At 37.1% G+C, this 24,685-nt stretch overlaps 1 protein-coding gene across 1 annotated transcript in view; it reads left to right on the forward strand.

Moving 5' to 3' along the window:
• EFL1 (elongation factor like GTPase 1) overlaps positions 1-24,685 on the forward strand; it is a 134,504-nt gene that overhangs the window by 44,398 nt on the left and 65,421 nt on the right. The window contains exon 15 of the mRNA XM_068558768.1: positions 7,495-7,633. Within this exon, the coding sequence (XP_068414869.1) occupies positions 7,495-7,633 (139 nt within the window). The remainder of the gene's footprint in view (positions 1-7,494; positions 7,634-24,685) is intronic.

Raw genomic sequence — 24,685 nt, forward strand, 5'->3', positions numbered from 1 at the left:
GCTGCATGAGCTGTTTATCTATTTTGGAGATTAATCCTTTGTCCGTTGATTCGTTTGCAAATATTTTCTCCCATTCTGAGGGTTGTTTTTCATCTTGTTTGTAGTTTCCTTTGCTTTGCAAAAGCTGTTAATTTTCATTAGGTCCGATTTGTTTATTTTTGTTTTTATTTCCATCACTCTAGGAGGTGGATCAAAAAAGATCTTGCTGTGATTTATGTCAAAGAGTGTTCTTCCTATGTTTTCCTCTAAGAGTTTTAGAGTGTCTGGTCTTATGTTTAGGTCTCTAATCCATTTTGAGTTTATTTTTGTGTATGGTGTTAGGGAGTGCTCTACTTTCATTCTTTTACATGTAGCTGTCCAGTTTTCCCAGCACCACTTATTGAAGAGAATGTCTTTTCTCCATTGTATATCCTTGCCTCGTTTGTCATAGATTAGTTGACCATAGGTGCGTGGGTTTATCTCTGGGCTTTCTATCCTGTTCCATTGATCTATATTTCTGGTTTTGTGCCAGTACCATATTGCTTGATTACTGTAGCTTTGTAGTATAGTCTGAATTCAGGGAATCTGATTCCTCCATCTCCGTTTTTTTCCCTCAAGACTACTTTGGCTATTTGGGGTCTTTTGTGTCTCCATACAAATTTTAAGATTGTTTGTTCTAGTTCTGTAAAAAATGCCATTGGTAATTTGATAGGGATTGCATTGAATCTGTAGATTGCTTTGGGTAGTAGAGTCAGTTTCACAATATTGATTCTTCCAATCCAAGAACATGGTATATCTCTCCATCTGTTGGTATCATCTTTAGTTTCTTTCATCAGTGTCTTATAGTTTTCTGCATACAGGTCTTTTGTCTCCCTAGGTAGGTTTATTCCTAGGTATTTTATTCTAGGAATGCAAGAGATTTCTGTGCATTAATTTTGTATCCTGCAACTTTACCAAATTCGCTGATTAGCTCTAGTAGTTTTCTGGTGACATCTTTAGGATTCTCTGTGTATAGTATCATGTCATCTGCAAACAGTGACAGTTTTACTTCTTCTTTTCCAATTTGTATTCCTTTTATTTCTTCTTCTTCTCTGATTGCCATGGGTAGGACTTCCAAAACTGTGTTGAATAATAGTGGCGAGAGTGAAATCCTTGTCTTGTTCCTGATCTTAGAGGAAATGCTTTCAGTTTTTCACCGTTGAGAATGATGTTTGCTCTGGGTTTGTCATATATGGCCTTTATTATGTTGAGGTAGGTTCCCTCTGTGCGCACTTTCTGAAGAGTTTTTATGATAAATGGGTGTTGAGTTTTGCCAGAAGCGTTTTCTGCATCTATTGAGATGATCATATGGTTTTTATTCTTCAGCTTGTTAGTATGGTGTATCACATTGATTGATTTGTGTGTATTGAAAAATCCTTGCATCCCTGGGATAAATCCCACTTGATCGTGGTGTATGATCCTTTTAATGTGTTGTTGTATTCTGTCTGCTCCTATTTTGTTGAGAATTTTTGCATCTATATTCATCAGTGATATTGGTCTGTAATTTTCCTTTTTTGTAGTATCTTTGTCTGGTTTTGGTGTCAGGGTGATGGTGGCCTCGTAGAATGAGTTTGGGAGTGTTCCTTCCTCTGCAATTTTTTGGAAGAGTTGGAGAAGGATGGGTGTTAGCTCTTCTCTAAATGTTTGATAGAATTCACCTGTGAAACCATCTGGTCCTGGGCTTTTGTTTGTTGGAAGATTTTTAATCACAGGTTCAATTTCATTACTTGTGATTGGTCTGTTCATATTTTCTGTTTCTTCCTGGTTCAGTCTTGGAAGGTTATACCTTTCTAAGAATTTGTCCATTTTTTCCAGGTTGTCCATTTTATAGGCATAGAGTTGCTTGTGGTAGTCTCTTAGGATGCTTTGTATTTCTGTGGTGTCCGTTGTAACTTCTCCTTTTTCATTTCTAAGTTTATTGATTTGAGTCCTCTCCCTCTTTTTCTTGATGAGTCTGGCTAATGGTTTATCAATTTTGTTTATCTTCTCAAAGAACCAGCTTTTAGTTTTATTGATCTTTGCTATTGTTTTCTTTGTTTCTATTTCATTTATCTCTGCTCCGATCTTTATGATTTCTTTCCTTCTACTAACTTTGGGTTTTGTTTGTTCTTCTTTCTCTAGTTCCTTTAGGTGTAAGTTTAGATTGTTTATTTGAGATTTTTCTTGTTTCTTGAGGTAGGCTTGTATTGCTGTAAACTTCCCTCTTAGAACTGCTTTTGCTGCATCCCATAGGTTTGGGATCGTCATGTTTTCATTGTCATTTGTCTCTAGGTATTTTTTATTTCCTCTTTGATTTCTTCAGTGATCTCTTGGTTATTTAGTAACGCATTGTTTAGCCTCCATGTGTTTGTGTTTTTTACGTTTTTTTCTCTGTAATTGATTTCTAATCTCATAGTGTTGTGGTCAGAAAAGATGCTTGATATGATCTCAATTTTCTTAAATTTATTGAGGCTTGATTTGTGACCCAAGATGTGATATATCCTGGAGATTGTTCCGTGTGCACTTGAGAAGAAAGTGTAATCTGCTGTTTTTGGATGGAACATCCTGTAAATATCAATTAAATCTATCTGGTCTGTTGTGTCATTTAAAGCTTGTGTTTCCTTATTAATTTCCCGTTTGGATGATCTGTCCATTGGTGTAAGTGAGGTCTTAAAGTCCCCCACTATTATGTTACTGTTGATTTCCTCTTTTATAGCTGTTAGCAGTTGCCTTATGTATTGAGGTGCTCCTATGTTGGGTGCATATATATTTATAATTGTTATATCTTCTTCTTGGATTGATCCCTTGATCATTACATAGTGTCCTTCCTCGTTTCTTGTAACATTCTTTATTTTCAAGTCTATTTTATCTGATATGAGTATTGCTACTCTGGCTTTCTTTTGATTTCCATTTGCATGGAATATCTTTTTCCATCCCCTCACTTTCAGTCTGTATGTGTCCCTAGGTCTGAAGTGGGTCTCTCGTAGACAGTATATATATGGGTCTTGTTTTTGTATCCATTCAACAAGCCTGTGTCTTTTGGTTGGAGCAGTTAATCCATTCACGTTTAAAGTAATCATCGATATGTATGTTCCTATGACCATTTTCTTAATTATTATGGGTTTGTGTTTGTAGGTCGTTTTCTTCTCTTGTGTTTCCCACGTAGAGAAGTTCCTTTAGCATTTGTTGTAGAGCTGGTTTGGTGGTGCTGAATTCTCTTAGCTTTTGCTTGTCTGTAAAGCTTTTGATTTCTCCATCGAATCTGAATGAGATCCTTGCTGGGTAGAGTAATCTTGGTTGTAGGTTCTTCCCTTTCGTCACTTTAAATGTATCATGGCATTGCCTTCTGACTCGTAGAGTTTCTGCTGAGAAATCAGGTGTTAACCTTACGGAGTTCCCTTGTATGCTATTTGTCATTTTTCTCTTGTTGCTTTCAATAATTTTTCTTTGTGTTTAATTTTTGCCAGTTTGATTACTATGTGTCTTGGCGTGTTTCTCCTTGGGTTTATCCTGCCTGGGAGTCTCTGCGCTCCCTGGACTTGGGTGGCTATTTCCTCTCCCATGTTAGGGAAGTTTTCGACTATAATCTCTTCAAATATTTTCTCGGGTCCTTTCTCTCTCTCTTCTCCTTCTGGGACCCTTATAATGCGAATGTTGTTCCATTTAATGTTGTCCCAGAGGTCTCTTAGGCTGTCTTCAGTTCTTTTCATTGTTTTTTCTTCATTCTGTTCCACAGCAGTGAATTCCACCATTCTGTCTTCCAGGTCACTTATCTGTTCTTCTGCCTCAGTTATTCTGCTATTGATTCCTTCTAGTGTAATTTTCATTTCAGTTATTGTATTGTTCATCTCTGTTTGTTCTTTAATTCTTCTAGGTCTTTGTTAAACATTTCTTGCATCTTCTTGATCTTTGCCTCCATTCTTTTTCTGAGGTCCTAGATCATTTTCACTATCATTATTCTGAATTCTTTTTCTGGAAGGTTGCCTATCTCCACTTCATTTAGTTGTTTTTCTGGGGTTTTATCTTGTTCCTTCATCTGGTACAAAGTTCTCTGCCTTTTCATTTTGTCTGTCTTTCTGTGAATATGGTTTTCCTTCCACAGGCTGCAGAATTGTAGCTCTCTTGCTTCTGCTCTCTCATCTCACAGTTTCTGTGGGTTAGGAGTCTGAGCGCAGCTTATCTAGTCCTGCTTAGGGTCTCACAAAGCTGCAATGAGAATGTTGACTGAGTTGTATTCTCATCTGGAGGCTCAGCTGGGGAAGTATCTGCTTCCAGACTTCCTTAGGTTGCTGGCAGAATTCACATCCTTGTAACTGTGAGACTGAGGGCCCCAGATTCTTTTGGCTGCTGTCAGCTCCTAGAGGCTGCCTGCAGTTTCCTGTCATGTGGACTTTCCCAGCCTGGATGCTTACTTCATCAGGTCCGAGAGGAGACTGTACAGTGAATTTACTGGCAAGACAGAGTCTTGTGTGACATGAGGTCATCGTGGGAGTGACATCCCATCACCTTTGCCATATTCCCTTGGTGAGAAGCAAGTCACAGGCCCCACTCACACTGAGGGGGAAGGGATTGCACAAGGAGGTGAACACCAGGAGGCAGGGATCATAGGAGGACTGCCTTTAGTCTGTCTGCTCCATCCTTGTCTTGCTTTTCCCTATAGTTTTACAACCTATGTGTGCATCACTAAAGAATATCCTGTTTGTGTACTTTGTTTAAATGGAATCTTACTGTAGTTACTCTCCAGTTTGCTTTTTAACTTAACATTGTGAGGTAAATTTATGTTGATGCTTATTCCTGTAGTTCATTTATTGTTCACTGCTGTATTGTATTTCATTATAGAAATATTTTATTTATCCATTTTCCTTTCAATATGTATTTGGGCTGCTTTCATTTTGTGCTAATCGAAACAATGCTACATTGAATATTTTTGTACATCTTCCTTGTGCATATTTGCAAAAAATTCAAGGTAATATGCCCATAGTGGAATTGCCTGTGTGTATCTTCAGCTTAACTGGATAATTCCGAATTGTCTTCCAAAGTAGTTCTGACCTACACTCCCAGCAGCAGTGTTTAACAGTGCCAGTTATTGCACGTCCTCACCAAAATTTGGTATTGTCAGGCTTTTAATTTTTACTAATCAAATGGGTATGATATGGGGTTTTGTTATGGTTTTAGTTTACATTTTCCTTATTACTCTTTTAACATGTTTATTGGTCATTCTTGTTTTCTCTTATGAAGCTATCTCTTTGGGTCTTTTGCATAATTTTCTATTGTACAATATATACTTTTTAATATTGATTTTTATATATTCTGGATATTAAGTTTGTATATTCTTTTGTGTATTCTGGATACTAATTCCTTGTCATTTTTAAGTTTTGCAAATTCCTTCGTCAGTTTGGGACTTGTCACACTTCTTATTTAGTGTCTTTCAGTGGACAGTAGTTCTTAATTTTAATGTAGTTGAATTCATCAGTCTTTCCCATTATGGGTGTTATTTTTTGTAACTTGTTTAAGAAAATTAAAATTATGACTACACTGAAGACACAAAATTTTCTGTTTTCTTCTAAAGTTTAATGTTTTGCCTTTCATGTTTAAATGTTTAAGTTAGTGTTTGTATTATATGTGGTATGAAGAAGGGATCCAATTTGATTTTTGTCCGCATACAAATAACCAGTTGTTCCAACACCATTAATTGAATAATCCTATCTTTACCCACTAATCCGCTTTGTCAATTCTGTAATAAATCAAATTTCACATGTACATTGGTCTGTTTCTGGACTATTAGACTTCATTTTTTCTGTTTGTCTGTCACTGTCCCTATTCAGTGTTGTCTTCTTTTCTACATGTTTTGGCATCTAAAAGGCCAAATTCCTCTACCTTGTTTTTCTTTGTATCTCATTTATTCCTAACTCTCTACTCTTCTCTATAAACTTTACAGTCATCTTGTCAGGTTCCATGAAAAGTCCTGTGGAGACTTTGGTATTGATTTAAATCGGTACATGTATGGCACTAGTCAACATTTTGCAATGCTGAATCTTTCTATCCATGAATGTATTAGGTATAGCTCTTCACTTATTTAGGTCATTTAAAATGTTTTTTATTAAAGTTTTATCATTTTCTCTATAAAAATCTTTAATCACTTTTGTTACTAATTCCTAGCTCTCTTATATTTTGTTGATATTGTAAAAGTTACTGTTCTAAAAATATATATATTTTCTATTGCTGATTTATAGACATACAGTTAATTAAGTTTTGTATATTGGTCTGTGGCCATCTTGCTAAATTGTCTTAGTAATTATAATTTATCTGTAGTTTGCTTTAAGTGAATGATCATACTGTCTGCATAATTCTGTTTCTTCCAATTTGATCCTTATATTTTAAATTTCTTCCACCCTATCTTTAGAGCTCCCCTACAGAGTTGTCACTGAGTCAGAACATGTACATTTAAATGTATCAGGTGCCTGAAAGGTCATCATTTTCATGAAGTTTCCACGTCTACCCTAACACATTATCTTCTCCCTCCTCTGAGATTTTATGAATTTACTTGCCTGTACTGCTTTTTTGTCACTCACTCTAGGTTTGCAATGGTAATTATCTTTGTATATGTTATGTCTTGGACGTTTTATTCTCCTCACAGCACAGGCACAGTGCCTTGGGCCTTTCGGTATCAAAGATAAGTTGGTTCCTTGGTTGAAATGCTTTCAGGGCACTTGCATTTATATGGAGATCACTGAATTATTCGAGACAATGTCTTGAATAATTTGAGACAGTGTCTCCATAAGAATAAATATGATGTAGGGGGAGTTCATAAATCTCTTATCCCTGTAGTATATCTTTGCATGTGAGTGTGCTGTGTCTTCTCATGAGTCGCTAATATTTCACAGCATGCTCTCTTCCAGATGAACAGTGTAGCATATAATATCAATAGCAGTTGTTTGGCCATTACATGGCCTGTTTATTACGTCTAACTGCTCTTCCAAAGTTACTCATTTTCATGTCTTACTCAGCACTAGCACCAGCCCTTGTTGAATGCTTAAAGGACATTATAATAAGATTATAATTGACATGGCATTATAATAATATTATTACAATTTTAAGTGATAATAGTAATAATGAGTGTTGAAATAATAGCATAGTGGTCACCAGAACTGGTATATGACATGGTTCATGTAAATACTAGCAAAGGGCTATGGGGATTTTTGTTTGTTAGTTAATGTGGTGCTACCAGGTCACAACAGAATTTATATTACTTAGCCATAAAGCTTATGATTATGTGGAATTCTTGACAATTTTTGAATATTTGAGAGGTTTCACTATTTCAGAATTTATTCATAAACTGAGACTTATTTTTGTATCATGCCATTTCAGGTACATGAAATATGACTGCACTGTATCTTACTTTTGAATAAAAGTAACTTTGTAGGTATTAACTAATCTTTTCATTTGATGCCTTCTAACTTATCTTCCTTTATTTATTTATTTTATTTTTTTGCCTAGGTGCCATTAGGCTTCTCAGCTCCATTAGATGACCTTCCCCCAGTCCCCCACATGGCATGCTGTACCCTGGAAAACCTGTATCTTCTGATGGGAAGGGAACTGGAAGATCTAGAGAAGGTACCTCCAGGAAATGTGCTAGGTAGGGTGGTGTTATGTATTATATCTGTAGTCCATTCTGAGAGATTACCTGTCACACAAACTAAGTGAAGTCTTCAAAGGAAATGACTTTGATCTCGTTTTTGGTTTGTTTATTTTTGTCTGGTGTCCTTAGGCTTTAACTTAGTGCATTTGAGTAATTAGCATGTACAGCAATAGCTTGCTGTAAATTATGGTAGTTCTACTTAAAAAAAAAAGTAATCTGTGAATGCTCTATCCTAAGCTGGAGTTCCATTTGTTTGGGAGCAAGAAGGAGAATTCCTGCTCACATTAAAGTCAGTCTAGATGAATAAGACACTTCTGGTTCTAAATTATCGGAAACTATTCTGATGAAAAGGTCTATTTTCTCGCAATATTTTTTATCCATTGAATGTTGCTTTATATTATATATCCATAAATACTGCTCCTTATCTCCATAATGTTTATTACTTGCTTGGCTTCTGCTCTTTGTGTGCAGAATTCACATTTTAAGGTCCTTAGTGCAATCCTAAAGACTTAGCTTAAGGAATTTCCCTTGGATCATCACAGGAACCTGAGTGTGTTGTGGAATGTTGTATCCCATTCTGAACCCTTAGGGTCCTTGTCAGCTATAGAGCTATTTATTGGGTGATTGCTTGGGCTGGGGATTCTTTTTATGTTTTAGAGGAATGATCTAGACTACTGGTCCAGAACAGCTGGATTTTGTCCACTTTAGTCCGGGAAATATGCCAAAGCATTTTGATGCTCCCTTGCTGGGATACATTCTTTTTAAAACTTTTTCATTCCTTTTTTGTTGTTGTTTTGTTTTTTTGGTATGAAATTAGTAGAATTCCTAGCTTCTCATCAGTGTTACCCATTCTTTTCACCCCTTTAGAAAATGCTATTGAACCTTAACAATTGATATAACTTTACGAGCTTCCGTAGCCAGCAAAATATTTTATCAGGAAGGACATGGGAAGATGAACAGAAAACACCCTATTTTTGTTTATAAGCCTTCCTTGGGATTGCTGTATTTCTCTTGATTCGATTAATTTTGTTTCTTAAATGGAAGGTGAGGTCGAAGATCTCTTAACACCATGTTCAAGTGAAAGAAAAGGTATTGAATAAAGGGTTGAGTGAATGGTTTTTATAGTATCCCCTCCAGTTAAGGCTCATTGTTTGTGCTCTTTCCCCAGTAGAGGTTAGGAACTTGACATGCAATAGTTCTGGTTTCCTTCTTTCTGTTTCTAGATTTCCATATGCTGTTCAGGACTGAGGTCAGCTGGGTTATAAGTAGGGAAACCATCTCTCTTTCATCTGCCTCCTAAGGCAGCCCTTAACTCTGCCATCTGCTACAGGAGACCTACTACAAGTTAAAACTGTCTTCGTCTTGGAGAAAAGAGACATGCCTCATTCTCTTTTACTGATCTTTTAAAACATTTTGGGGTGTTGGTACGAGCTAGGGTGGTGGAGGTGATTAAACATTCATTTACCAAATTCAGTGATAAAAAAATAAGATAGTTGGACACCCAACTTTGGGACAAAATGGATTAGGGAGAAAAGCCAGATTTATTTCGTTTAAGAATTAGGATTGTATTTAGCTGCAGGTAATCAAAAAACCAACTGCATAGTCTTAAACTTCACTCAGTAGGAAGTTTAAGATAGAGGACAGAGAGTTGAGGGCTGGTGGGATGGTTCTCCTATGTCATCAGGGAGCCAGGTTCCTTCTCTTTGCCTGTTTGCAATCCTCAGCATGTGGCTTTTGTCCCCATGGAACCAAGATGGCTCCTGCATCTCCAGGAATCACATCGACATTCCTGGCAGGAAGAGGGCACAAGGGCCAAAGGCCTTCTCATAGCACTGATGTTTTTATTTGGGAAGAAATGCCCTGTTAGTGACTGATGTATATATCCTCATTTCTTTGTAATTTTGTCATGTGATCACCCCTAGCTGCAGTGGAGGCCGAGGATTGAGTCTCTTATAGTCTCTACAATTAAGGCAAGGGATATTGGGGTTGTGAATGGCTTTTGAATAGCCAGTCCACACTGTCAGCCACATTTCCTCCACATTGCCCTGGTGTTGCCTGAGGCCCCTTCATTAAGGTTCTGTTTCTTTACATTAAGGAGGAAGATAGTCTTCCAGAATGATTATAAATGTAGCATTGAAGGGGTTGGAATCCAGCCAGCCACTTTGACTTACCTTCTGAATTGAAGCAGACAGTAATTGTTTTCCTTCTATTAATCCAAATCTAATGGAGCCTCATGCCTGACTAGAGAACATGAGTATACCAAAATTCTGGTCATAGTTTTGCCACTAACTAGTTATATGGCCTCAGGCCAACTGTATAACCTTTCTGATCCTCAGTTTTGCCACATGATTTGGCCTAGAGAAATTTTTACCAACATTTCTTATAGTAAAAATAGAACAGCTACTTTAATTTCTTTTTCTGAGAAGACTATTTATGGACTCCCAGGGCTTCTTTTGTTATATTTATCATACATTCTAAACTTTAAGGACAGAACATTAAATAGCATTGTATGGATGCATTTTATTCCTGTAGCTGTAAAATATAAACAAAATTATATTTTGTACGTCTTGTTTATAAAATACATGCATACAAATGTAAAAATAAAGTACAAACAGAATTCAAGTTTAAAATTGCCATTATATTATGGCAGGTTGACATTTCAGTGAGGATGGAGTAAGATACAAATTCTTAATACTTTTGTCATGAAAATCTTCCCTGGATTATGTCAGTATACCACTGGTTGAAAAAAGTCCTGAACTAGATTATCTCCAAGGTTCCCTCAGACTTTAACTTTTCAGGTTTGTGTTTTTTAGAGAAAAATCTTATTTTAGTTATTAGGATATTTCCCTTCCTAGTATTCCTTAGAAGGGACAGTACATTTTTGATATGGTTACTTGGTTGGGTTGAGAACCCATTTCAGTGGCTCTATCAGAACATGTTGAACTAGTTACTAGCCTGAGAGTCAGAATTACCTTTTGTAAGGCAAATTTCACTTGTTTATTGATTAAAAAACTGGAGCATATGTAGCAGTAGTAGCAGTTTCATAAGCCAGGTGTTTAATAAAAGCAACCTTTCAAAGCTAGGAGTAAGTTTAAGGCAGGACAGAGGAAAAGGCCAAGAATTCTGGTATGTTAAGAGGTGAGAAGCAAACAGAACAAGAGAAAGCTAATTGCCAGCAAGGGTAACAAATGCTGGGATTCTAGCTATCAGGTTTCTATGTCAGCATTGTTGTTGTTTACTTAAAACAGGTTTGTCTTCCTGTGGCAGGGGGTGGGCAGGGGGTGAATGGAAAGAATAAGTTGAGTGGCTGAATGTGGTTGAATTAATCTACATGTTCCAGTTATCTGTTGCTGCATAATAAACCACCCAAAGCCTAGTGGCTTAAAACAAAGGCACTTGTAAATTTTTCATGAATCTGCAATTTGGACATGGTTTGGTGGGACAGCTTGTCTCTGTGCCACATGGTGTCGGTTGAAGTGCTCAAAGCCTGGGTGCTGCAGTTATGTGAAGGCTCTTTTCACTCACTTGTCTGCTGTTTGATGCTGGTTGTCGGCTGGGACCTTTTCTGGAAGTGGAACTGGGGCTGGAGCATGTGGCCGCCTGGCTTCCTCACAGCATGGTGGCTGGGTTCTGCAGGTGAGCATCCCAATAGGGAGAGCCAGGAGGGAGCTGTATCAACTTTTATGACCCAGCCTCTAAAGCCTTCAGTCTCATTTCCGCCACCTTCTCTTTATTAAGAAGTGAGAGTCGCTAAGACGGGTCCATACTCAAAGAGAGGGAACTAACTCCACCTTTGCTGGGAGATATGTCAAGGAATTTGTGGACATGTTTTAAGATGACCACACCGCTAATCATAGATAATTTCTTGTTTCCTTTTGTATTTTAGCAGGCCCGTGGTAGGACACATATTGCAAATTAAGACATAGCGATGTTCATAGTGATCAGGCAGGCCTGTAAACTTCTTTTTCACTCTTCCTAACTTAGAGAAAAAGTTACAATTCTCATTTTAATAAGAAAGTAGTAGAGTGATATGACCGATACCCATATGCTTTTCATCAGAAACGATACCAAGTCAGATTTATCAGGTGCAGATGAAAATTTTTGTTGGGGAGGGAAATGAAAACATTATATGGCATTCTTGAACAAGTCAGTGTAAAGTCTAAAGGAAAGTTCCTTTATTGGTACTTGAAAAATGCAGATTTCACACTTGAACTCAGCTATAACTCACTTGGAATACTTACACCGACTAAGTGTGGTTAGATTTCATGGTCTGGAAATAGTCAATTTAAAGTTTAAAATCATTTAATTCCAACCTGATGTTTGAAAAGTTGGTATAGATGGGACCAGAGAAACCTTACTGTGTTGAACACACAATAGTCTTTTGTTCAATTCTCTACTGAGAATTTCTCTAAAAATAAATGTTTGCTACAGGCGCCTATTAAAATGTGAGGGGAAATTGAATTAGGATTCCAAATCTTTAGCCTTTTCTTACACACTTCTAGATCTCTTCCATATGGTTAAATCTTTAAAAATTTCAGGGACATATTCTAAGAGGAAACATGATATTCCTCTTTTTGCAACATGAAGAAAATAATAAATATTAATTAGCCTTTTCCTGAAATGGTTTTAGTTTTGCCGTGGTTGGTTGCTGGGTTGATAGGAAATCAGTGTGGATTAAATGGAGAGAGGGAGTGTATGTGTTCTCCTTAGTCATGTGGGGTGACTGACGAGGCAGAAGCCATTGAAGGGTTTTACTAGCAGGTTTGATTTGATTATTTCAAGGGAAAGCTCAGCAGTTTGTGACTCTTAAGCCTTTGTAGTACATTTGTAACACTTTAAATTCACTTACTAGTGAATTTCTTTTAAATATGCCTTACTATCAACATTTCCACTTGGAAAGACTCTATTTTAATCAGTAAATAACCAGCAGCCTTACTAGTCATTTCTTAGTATTAATAGTTCCAACTGATTTTAGTAAGTTTTCTTTGCAGATGATAATGAATTTGTTCTCCTGTTTCCTAAGAGTTATGTGTCTTATTTCTTTTTATTTTTATTGCCTATAAAAGTATGATAAATAATAGTTATAGCTGCTGTTCTGTCTTGTTCCTTCCTGGCTTTAATGAAGATATTCCTAGTATTTTAGTTTCAGGTTTGCTGATGCCTATTGATTCATATCTCTTAATCATGCTAGGAAAGTTTTGGGTTTTTTTAAAAAATCAGGAATAGATACTTAATTTTTATTGATACATTCTCAGCCTCTGAAGACAAGGTTATAGAGCTTTTCTCCTTGCTATAATTGATATCATGAATTATATTTATTTCCTGGTTATTAAGATGTCCTTGTGTTTCTAGAAAAAACAGTACTTGAGCATTTTCATATTTTCTCCATGCACTGTTAGATTCAATTTTCTAGTATTTCATCCAGACTTTTCTTGTATTATTAATAAAATTGACATTATTTTCTTGGTGTCATGGTAGTTCCAAAATGGGAAGCGTCCATCTTTTCTACCCTCTAGAGCTGCACTGTCCAATTGGTAGCCATTAGCCATATGCCATTATTTAAATAGATTAGAATCGGATAACATTAAAAAAGTTTACTTCATCAGATACACTAGTCACATGTCAAGTGCTCAGTAACCACATGTTGCTAGTGGCTACCATTTTGGACATTGTTATTCTAGAGACATTTCTATAGAATGTGATAATCATCATTTCTTTGAAAGTTTTGAAATAGTTCACTTGTAAATCATCTTGGCAGGGCACATAAAAAGTTTGATTCTTTCAATCTGGTAGACTGTCTTTCTCATGATCAATTCTATGTTTGTGTTTTCTTTATTTCTTCACTATATAAGTTTGTCTTTTTTATTTTGAGGTCATAAGGCTTATATGTGAATTCTAAGGGTTATTTTTTTTTAGAAGTTCTTTTTAAAAGATGGTTTTCAGTATAATGTGGGTCATGATAGAGATATATTTGAAAAGTTCAGGGAAGCTAAATAAGAATTATCTCTTACCATAGGGATAACCACCAGTCTTTTTTTTTTTTATTTCTAATCTGTGTGTGTGTATATATATTTTTAAATTGTGATAAAAATGTAATGACACAACATTTACCTTCTTAACCATTTTTAAGTGTACAGTTCAGTAGTATGTTTTTAATAAAAAAAAAAAATCACACTTTCTCTACTGTTTTGTAACTTGTATGTTTTTCTCTTGGAGATAATCTCTTCTCACAATATTTATAGCTTTTTCCCTTGTGTTTAAGTATGTTTGCTGTAACCCCTAGAACAGTGCTTAAGAGTGGTGTCTTATTCCTTTTATAGTATAGGAATTCCTGTAAACATTTTAGTGTTTCTATGAGATTTGATCTGGATAGTCTTTACAATTAAAATAAAGTATCCTCCTGTTTCTGTTTACTAGGTTAATTTTTTAAATGTGGATAGATATTGAGATTTATCACGTGGTGTTTTCCACATCTTTCAGGTGATACATGTTTTTCTCTTTTGACCCACTTATATTGTGAATCACATTAACACGTTTCCTAATATCAAACCAGCTTTGTATTCCTGGAATACACTATTTGATGAGTATATTTCAATATGTTAATAGAGCAGTGAATTCTATTTGTTAGTAGTTTTTCTGTAAAGTGTTTATAGTATTTGTAAGTTTGCCTGATCTATAGTTTTTTGTATATTTTATATTTGTGGAATTTAGATATCAGCTTTCTACTAGCTGCATGAAGAAATAACAAATTAGGGGATATTTTCATTGCTTCTTGTTTTGCAAACAGTTTAAATGACACAGGAATTTTCTGGCCCTTAAGAAGTTTGATTAACACCATGAAAGCAACTATACCTGGTTGGTTGTCAGTTGTGATTTGATAATGTTATCAATTGTTATTGTCCCTTTCTTTTTTATTCAAAAGAGTTGGTTCATTTTTTTTCTTTTTTTTTTCAAATGAAAGTATTTATAGCCTGAATCTTACTTAAAACTTTGGCTGGATTTCTTTAGTTTTATATGCATTATTCTTTTTATCATTACATTTTTATACACACTCTAATTCAACATTTTTCAACCAGTGTACTGCAGTTGCACTTAAATGTGACAAGCTGTTGATCCCTTTAGTCCTTAAGGCAGCTGAGCAGGTTATGAGATAGCTGGAGCCCTCTTGTCTGTTACCTAAGATCGAATTGTTACCATATGGTTTAGTAAAATGCTTATTTTAAGATGTGTCTGTTGAATCCTCATTTTCACTCACTGGAGTAACTGGCTAAAACTACATAACTTCTTTTGAATAGATAGACTAATACAGCTTCATAACCTAAGAATTGACTATTAATAAGCTTATTGCCACTCTAGATATTATACGAGAACAAATGATTATGTGATGGGAATTTTTTTCCCTTCCGTCTCCAAATATGATAGTCCTCTTTTACTCTTTTTTTTTTTTTAAATTTTATTTATTTATTTATTTATTTATTTTTGGCTGTGTTGAGTCTTCATTTCTGTGCGAGGGCTTTCTCTAGTTGCGGCAAGCGGGGGCCACTCTTCATTGCGGTGCGCGGGCCTCTCACTATCGCGGCCTCTCTTGTTGCGGAGCACAGGCTCCAGACGCGCAGGCTCAGCAATTGTGGCTCACGGGCCCAGTCGCTCCGCGGCATGTGGGATCTTCCCAGACCAGGGCTCGAACCCGTGTCCCCTGCATTGGCAGGCAGACTCCCAACCACTGCGCCACCAGGGAAGCCCCTCTTTTACTCTTAAATAGCACTTATAAAATAGAGACCAGCTTGTCACAGGAAATAAAGGAAGAGGTAATTGAAACAGTTTTTGCTGAAGTTTTTCAGTTGAAGAAAGGTGCGGCACGGGTTAATGGTTTGAAGGAGTGGTTGGGTCAAGGCAAAGAGAGAGGGAAAGTGTGTGTGTGTGTGTGTATAATAGAGTTTGATAATAGCTGTTTTTCAGAGAGAAAAAGAGGTAGTGAAAGGGGAAAGATGAGGGATGCAGTAAAATGTTCAAATGGTTAGTGGTATATAGAATATAACCTCTCTCAACTCAACGGTGTAAAAAACATGGTCGGCTGGTGAGAGTAAAGAAGGCTTGGGAGGGAATAAGATTTTGAAGCGTGTGATAATGCATGGAGAAACCATAGTGAGCAGTTGCTAGCAGATCATCAGGTTGTACTTTGACTAAAATAAATGGGATTGCAGTGAGGCTTTGGGAAGACATGGAGATGGGAAGTCCAGTGAGTATTGCTCAGACATGGAAACATAAGATTGGCCTGAGTCGAGTGCCCGTCATAGAGGGGCTATATATTGGCTATTGTTAGACATTTTGCAGCTGCCCCAGGTCTAAACGTGGAGGAAATAACCACTGAGACCTGGTTGGCCGGGAGGGGGCAGGCTCACCTGTCATTGAGCCACCTCATGTAAACTCAGCTCATAGGCTTGTTGCAATTTCCTCATTTCCATTTGTCTTTGGCCCTACCAAGCCTATTTCAGATACAATAGTTGAAAAAGTGAGCAGTTGTATTTAGAACTTACACATAATAGTAAACGTACTACAAGTCATATTCCATTTCAAGTGATATTGGAATCACACTTGTGAGTTGAATAATTATTTGTATAATTGTCATGCCAGCACTGGGGAGGCCAGAGCCTGGAATTTAGCTAAACTCATAAGATACTGACAGATCAAATGTCAGATATAGGAAGCTGAAAGCGTAGGTGGTAATGGATAAAGCAGAGGTCAAGTTTAAGAAGCTGATGGTGAGACCTTTGACCTCTTTTCTTAGTATTTTTAATGCATGACAGAATGGGGAAATAATTTGACTTCCGTAAATGGTTAAATGAAATTTGGGAAGCAATCCTTGATGATTCACACAATAGTCTTGTTGACAAGGCCAAATTTGGTTTTATCCAGCTGACGACTGACTGTCAAGATACTCTCTTATACCCCTAAATTGATACCATCCATTGGAGTACAACTTGGCATTGTATATCAAGAGTTTTAAAGATAATTATATCTTGAAAAATAATCATATCCTTTGACCCAAAAGTGCTACCTTTAGGGATTGATTCAGAGGGAAATAATTAATATTGTACACAAAGATTTGGCTATGAAGATATTTATTATAGTCTTGGGGGAGAGGGTAAATGGTTAAATAGAATTTTTTAAAATTTTTCCAAAAAGAAAGGTATTTCTGCAAAGACTATGAAGATAGTTTGAAGGAAGCTGATTTTGAGTGATAACAGTAACTATGGATTTTGAGTGGTGGCAGTAATTAAGAAGGCTCGACATCTCTTTTGGTCTATTTCAGAAAAGATGAAGTATGTGGTTTAGAGGAAGGTGTGATGTTGGAGGGAGAAACGTGTTTCTAGTATGACCTAAAATGTGGCAGACCCATTAGATGTGAAAGTAATCAAAGAAATGCATGTATTCTAAAATCATGAGATATTGTTTTATAACAGTTAGAATGGTGGAATTCTTAAAATCTGGCAGTATCCTGTGTTGTAGGGATGGAGCAGTGAAAACATTTATAAACTGTTGATGTAAATTGTTAATTGGTACACCACTTTGAAGAATAGGTGACGGCAAGACACAGCAATTCCACTTTTAGGACTATATCTTAGAGAAACTTTTAAATCTTGCAAACAAGGAAACATGTACAGGAATTTTCATAATAGCACTAATTACGATAGCAAAAAAACTGGGGGGAGGGGAACAACCTAATTATCCATTGACAGAAGAATGGATAAGTAAATTATGGTGCAGTCATAAAGTAGAATATTATACATGGATGAAAATGAACTACACTATAAATATCAACTTGGGTCAGTCTCACAAATAGTGCATTTTAAAAACAAGCCAGTTGTCAACCATTTATGTAAAGGTTAAAAACATGTAAATATTGTATATTGTTTAGAAGCAGATACATATGTAATAAAAAAAATACATGAAAAGATAAACAGCAAGTTCAACAGAGTAGTTCCCTTGAGAGAGGATGTGATTGGGAGGGGTAAAAATTATTGGTAATATTCTCTTTTGTCAGGTGAATAGTGAGCCTATATTGTCTGTTTTATTTTTCTTTTTACCTTTTTTATACCTGAAATATCATCTAATTTTTTTTTTTTTTAAGTCAGAAGGGAAGACCATGTTAATATCTTTCTTTGACACCATTGGTGCTGTTTTATAGAATTTATCCTGTTGAATTGAGTGGAGAGGTACGAAGTACATGGGTTGGAAATAGGATACTCTGGGTTAAAATTCCGGCCGAGCAACCCTTTAGCTTTGTAGCTTTGGGCAAGGTACTTACTGTGATCTTTCACTTCATCTTGCAGATGAGGATAATGGGAAGCAACAGGATGATGCCTCTTATTTTGTTTCAGAAAATATCACAAGGCAACATGTTAATTAAGCAACATGGTTATTACCATTGATTTCCATGGGAAATATTATCATTAATTAATTGACTGCCAGTTGTCACACTTGTTAAGAAAATAAATCATAAGTGAAGCACGTAATTGTGAAGATTAAAGAACACTTTTCTAATTTAGCATGTCACTTATTTAAACATAACTCTTTTGATCTAATTGAAAAATTCAAGTTGGCTGCCATAAACATTCTGGGGAAAGTACTCTGTTGTTCTTATGAAGTCTGTCTGAAAAATGTCCTCCAAAAAATGTAGGTAGAGAAGAAATCAGATGCTTTGGCTCTTACTGAAACTACTTCTCTGAGTCTCCCTCTCATCCTTAGTTATTCAGAGTTAACAAAGAATCAGAACTTCTGGTAACCTCTTCAAGAGAAAGCTTGAGGTAAGTAGAGATGATAGAAGGAATCAGTTTCCCGGAGAAGCAAGGCAGAAAGGGTGAATTCTTGAAACTTCTGAATTGACAACATGGATGTTAGAACTCCATTCCATTTGGGTCGGAGCCTGACTCCAGAAGTGTATGTTTTAGAGGAGGAAGAGTGGCTGAGGCAGAAGGCGGTGGCTTGCAGGTTGGAGGAGGTAGAGAATTTTCTATTGAGAAGCATGTATACAAGCTTGAACACAAAGCGAAGACATAAGCAGACGGGTGGTGGTGTCCCAGATACTCCGTGAGAGGCTGCATCACGTGCCTGGTCAACAAAGCCATGAGCTGTTCGGGGTAGATTCAGAGTTAAGGTTTGATTTTTGATTTTTTTGTTTTTTTTTTTTTTGCAAGAAGGTTTTAACTATAAAAATAGTTATATATTCTTCTGAAAATATAGTGATTAATAAATATAAAGCACACCACAAAATAGCAGTATAATTTGTTCTCTTAAAATAAAAAGAAATATATTAATTTTTTCAAGCTGTCATTTGTAAGGTAAATCCTTAGTTGGATCTCTGGAATTGTATTAAGAGCAGTAGAAGCTGAAAGCAACTAGGTTCTGCCCTGGAATAAAATATATGGTGGTCTTTTAAAAAGCACTTGGCCTTTTTCCAGTTTTATAGGGTGGGGAGGAGAGCCAGTACACCTTCTATTAGGGAAGGAAGTCCCTTTCTCCTTCAGTGGTGGGCACTTAGCTTATACCATCCTAACACTTCACACAAGCTAATTTGGGGGGCAGGGGACTGACTGCAAATACCTTAAGGGGACTGGGCCTCATAAGTCTCTACACTTCATTCAGTGAATATTGGTTGAAGGAATGAATGAATTAATCAAATAATAAGATCGCTGAGCTTAGGTGAGAGAACACATGAGCAGCCAGAGCTACTTGGGGTTTATCATTTATTTCTTCAAAGTTTAAAATGTTCTCAGGTACAAAAGGAAGAGTGTGGAAAACATTTCTTTAGAAGCGAACACATTTGCTTTTCATCATAATTATTCTGGAATTTCTTAGGTGAGAGCAAAATCCTGGCTTGGTCTGAGCATTTCTCATTTAAGGATAACAGGATAGTGATGTTTTAATGTGATATGATCATCCGGGGTCCCAGCGGCAAGGTGACGTTATCACTGGAAATTCTTCATTTGGCTCATGTAGACACTGAAACGAATTGCTCCTTCCTGCACTCAGTGTATCCCAGGTGTTCTGGGAGATTCAGAGGGCATATTCTGGGCTGAAAAAGGCTTTTTGATGTTGGAGAAGCAGAGATATTGAGTCTTTTTCTGTTCTTTTCTGTGTGCCTTGGTCCAGTCAAGAGAAGAGCATTGTTCTAGGCTTCGTAAAGGCCAAAATTGCCTCCAGGCGCCAGTTGAGGCCCCTTTCTAGCCTCCTGAGCTAAGGGAGTTCCCAAGGGAAGGCAGAACTCAATCGCCTCATAGCCTAGAGAGCTTGTCTATCCCCACGTGTTATTTTGTACCATATTTTCAGAGGTGTGATTTGTAGGGACTTAAGCTCCACTGATACTTTTCCTCTTTTTTTTTTCTTTTTTCTTTTTTTGTTTAATTCTCTTATTCTCTACCACATACTTTGGCTGTTGTACTCTTTCTTGCGTTGTTCTTTGACCGTTTTATGTTACATAACCCTCATGTGCCCAGCCAAGCTCTGGCATGGACCAGGTTACCCATAGGCCAGATATTCCAGGTTTTTTTTTTTCCAGATGCATAACTGTTGTGCCATCACAGTTTATTAAATAAACCTTCCCCCCACCCCCAAGTTTTACTACTACTTTTGTCACTGTTAGATTCCTACAAATACTATAGTAGTCTGATTCTGGGCTCTATTTTCTATTCTGATGTATTTGCCAGTCTGTATTGTTTGGTTTTGATGGTTTCAGTCATTCTTTCTTAATCTGGTTTTATCACTTTTCATTTTAGTAATTTTTTTGGCTCTTCTTGGACATTTATTTTTCCATATGAACTTGAGATCATTTTATTTAATTCCAGTAGATTAAATATCTATGTTGAGACGTTTTATTTACAGAAGTAAGTTACGATCACCTTCTTTCACTGTAAAGCTCAGTAAATATAGAAAATACGAGGTGAACTACCTTCCCAGGGGTATTCACTGTAGGTGTTTAGAATATACAGTGTAATGTGTATTTTTCCAAACTTCTGTCCAGGCATAAACACACATTCATACATACACATGTTTTATAGTAAGAAATAATTTTATGTGTGTGAATTTACAAGTTCATTTGGGAAGGATTGACATCCTTATCATATTAAGCCATTTCTAGTGATGGGGGAGCTAAGGAAGGGGCTGCGACTTAACCCAGCTCTGTGTTGTTCTGGTCTCCTAACTTTATTAATACCAAATCATTTTAAACCATTAAATTGTACCAATACTAGTCTGTTTTGGGGAGAAGCCCTTTCCATTTTCATATAAGCTCTTTTGTTGTGAGCCCCAGGCCTGGCTGTCTCAAATGGAGCCAGCTGGCAAGCAGCCAGAATTAACTGCTTGTGCCCCAGGGTCTTCCCTGACATGAAGACATCTGCCCTGGGCCTTCTTACTCTGGGGTATTTATGAGGTCCAGGATCTCTTTTATTTTTTAATTTGTGGAGAGACCAGTTGCTCTCCTTGTGGCATAAATTAATTCTAGGATGCCTGGGTGACCTTTAATCTAGCTCCATTTTTCAAATTTTCTGGCATTTGGATGAGACCTTTTCCTGTGTTGACATAGCCTTTCCCTAATTTTTACCTTTCTTTGGGGGTGGAGGGATTTGGGGAAGAGAGGAAGGGATATCAATATCTCTGATAAGCCTTCCTTTCTCAGGATCCAGAGTGTCTTAAAAGAAAAAAAATAAGATGGAGTTTTTTTTTTTCTTTTTTGAACTGTTGTTTGCTCTGAAAAGACAAACCTTTGTTTGCATAATTTTATAGCTTAGTCATGCTCTCACATACATGGATTTCATGCTTACTGTATGTTTGGTTCTATATTATCCAGTAGGTTAGATTTCTTATGCTGGGTGCTTAAATTTAATCTTCCAAATTATTTATAGGCCCTTCACAGTTTTGATCCCATACTAGTCAATAAGGTAGCCTCTTACATGAGAAAAAGCACTAGGTATGCCAGCTGAGACCTCTGGCAAGTTGGCTACTTTTGTGGGAACTTCCAGACCTGAAAGCATATCCATAGAAAATAAGGTTGAGTCAGGTGATCTCTTATGATAAGCCTTTCCTTCTCTCTTAGTTGGTTTTCCGGGAACCTTCGTAATTGCTCTTATCTTGGGCTCTCCTGCCTCTTTTAGTTGCTATGCTGTTCTCAGTATCCTCTTTGCCCTTCCTCCTATCTGTGGATTTCTCTAGGTGTCATTCAGAAAGCCAGAGGTCCAGAGGCCATTTGACAGATAGGAATTCCATCCCTCTAAAGGTCTCTTCTAACAACCAGGAGCGTTGTAAAAGCGGTTCTCATCCTGTTTATATGTACAAGGACCAGCTGCACATGGCTGTGCCTTAATAGAGGTCCAGAATGGTTTTCTTGGACTTGAACCAACTCAGAAGCAGTGCCACTTTCTCTGAAAGCCCAAGCGATGATCATCATTTATACCAGCCTAGATTTCTGGGCAGAGGTCGAGTGGGCTAATAAGTCTGCTCTCTGAAGCCATCAGGGGATATTGAAAGGCATCTGCGGCCAGTTTGTTCCTGCTCTAGCAAGGCCCACGGCCTCACTGAGATGAACACAAGGGGGCAGCCTTTCCCATGGATTTTCATCATATTGGAAAACAGAGGAACAAAGACTAGGGTGTCTGTGTGTGAGCGCGTGCATGAGCCTGTGCTCTGCGCCGGAGCCCCTGTGTAAAATTTGTAGCCTGTGCCTTTCTATTTATAAAGAGTATTAAGCTGTTGCGTGAAGGGCATATGAGTGCTGAGTAGGTTTTGTGCTTTGCTGGACTGAAGTTTGTTAACACAAATAGGGTTCTTCTGTGTAGGCACTATGAACTATACCCTCTTGTGCAGGCCAGAGTCTTGCAAACATGCAGGCAGGCATCTTTTATTATCAGAGGTTGAGATGTCTGAATCATTAAGATAAAGAAATTGAAATTAGTTTAGCGTGCTGTTCGAACATGAAGAATGATTTCAAAGCAGTAATTTAAATTTATTTTGGCCCTTTCTTTCTTTCTCCTGCCCCTCCTACCTCTCTTCCAAATACTAAAGGCATTGTTTCATTGTATATTTTTTTCCATTTGGTTTCCTCTTCACCTTAGAAATTGAGTTATGACTCCTTGGGTTGTTTCTAGTTGAAAAAAGCATTACTATGAAAATGTATGCTGCTTAGTGGGCAATGAAGCAGCATATAAAATACCACTAATATCCTGATCTCCCATGCAATTAGAAGCCTTCAATTTTTCTAAAATAATAATTTCACTTTCTAAACAGTTTACACAACCAATGTCATTGTATTTGCATATTTTTTGTTAACTGATACTAATACAGATGGCACATATATAAATGTACTTGAAAGATAATATATCAAACTAGATTTAACCAATATTTACTTAGCACCTATTGCATGCCAGGTGTCCAGTGACTTGGTTTTGTTTATGTTTTCTTATTTAAGTCTCACTGCAAACTTGAGTGTGAATTTCCTATCTTCATTTTGCAGATGAGAAAACTGTGAGGTGGTTTTGACTTGCATAGCAAATCACACTATCCCAGCCATCCCCCAGTAGGCAGATTTTGTGTCCTGTACCGTTGTGTAGCTGACATTATTTAGAATATGTCTGTTACTGGTTCTCCTCACTTTCTATGATTGTTAAAATGAAAATATGCTATAATGATTTTTGGCATTTCTGCTTATTGAGTCCTGAGTTTCATGGTTCATGTAGTCCGGTCTCTTCTTCCTATAAAAAGCAAGTCTGAGACTCAGAGAGAGACTGGGTCTCCTCTAAGCTTGGGTAGTGAGAGTTGAAACTAGAACCCAGGTCTTTCATTTTATAAGGGGGGAAAAGAAAACTGTTGGGAAGGACAGGAGGAGAAATAGCTTGGCTCCTCTCAAAAGGGAGAAGAGAGAAGTTGTGAACAGTGAGACTTTGTCAGTTTTACCCAGTTTGGAAAGAGAGACCGTAAAGAGGTGAGATAGTGAGACACCCCCCCTTCTCCATCCCCCTCATATTTCCTCACTGCTGATGTCACACACCTGGGAGCCTATGCTTGTTTTGTATCCATACCTCATAGAGTCTTCACTGTCTGCTTCCCCCCACCTCAAACCCTGTGCTTCACTTCTCACCACTCCTGAATACATCAGGATTTTTAAAAATTTTATTTTCAGATATAATTGACATTTAACAGTGTTTATGTTTAAGGTGTACACATGTGGATTTGCTACATTTATATACTGTAATATGATTACCACAGTAGTGTTAGCTAACACCCCTATCATGTCACATAATTATCGTTTCTTCTTTATGGTGGGAACAATTAAGATCTAGCCTCTTAGCAGCTTTGAAGTTTATAATACAGTCTTGTTGTTTGTAATCACTATGCTGTGGTTTAGATCTCCAGGACTTATTTATCTGCTAGGTGCAAGTTTGTACCTTTAAACACCATCTCCCCAATTCCCCCTGGTAACCATTCTATTCTCTGTTTCTCTGAGTTTGGCTTTTTAATATACTACATTTAAGTGATATCATGCAGTGTTTGTCTTTCTCTATCTGACGTATCTGACTAAGCGTAATGCTCTTAAGGTTCATTCATACTGTTGCAAAAGGCAAGATTTCCTTCTTCTCATGGCTGAATAATATCCGTGTGTGTGTGTGACAACTTCTTTATCCATTCATCTGTTGACAGACACTTAGGTTGTTTCCCTATCTTGGCTATTGTGAATAATGCTGCCATAAACGTGGGAGTGCAGATTTCTCTTCGATATCCTGTTTTCATTTCTTTTGGATGTATACCCAGAAGTGGGATTGCTGGATCATACAGTAGTTCTATTTTTAATTTTTTAAGGAACATCCATACTGTTTTCCATAGTGACTGAACCAATTTACATTCCCACTAACAGTGAATATATCAGGATTTTTATACCTCTGTGTTTCAGCACATGCTGCTTCTTTTCAAGTGTTCTTTTTCCCTTTACTACCTGATAAACTCAGATTCAAGACCCAGTTCAGATGCAGCCTCTCTGAAGCCTTCCCCACCTTCTGTAGG

This window comes from Eschrichtius robustus, chromosome 1 (genome assembly GCF_028021215.1).
Source record: "Eschrichtius robustus isolate mEscRob2 chromosome 1, mEscRob2.pri, whole genome shotgun sequence".
Lineage (NCBI taxonomy): Eukaryota > Metazoa > Chordata > Mammalia > Artiodactyla > Eschrichtiidae > Eschrichtius > Eschrichtius robustus.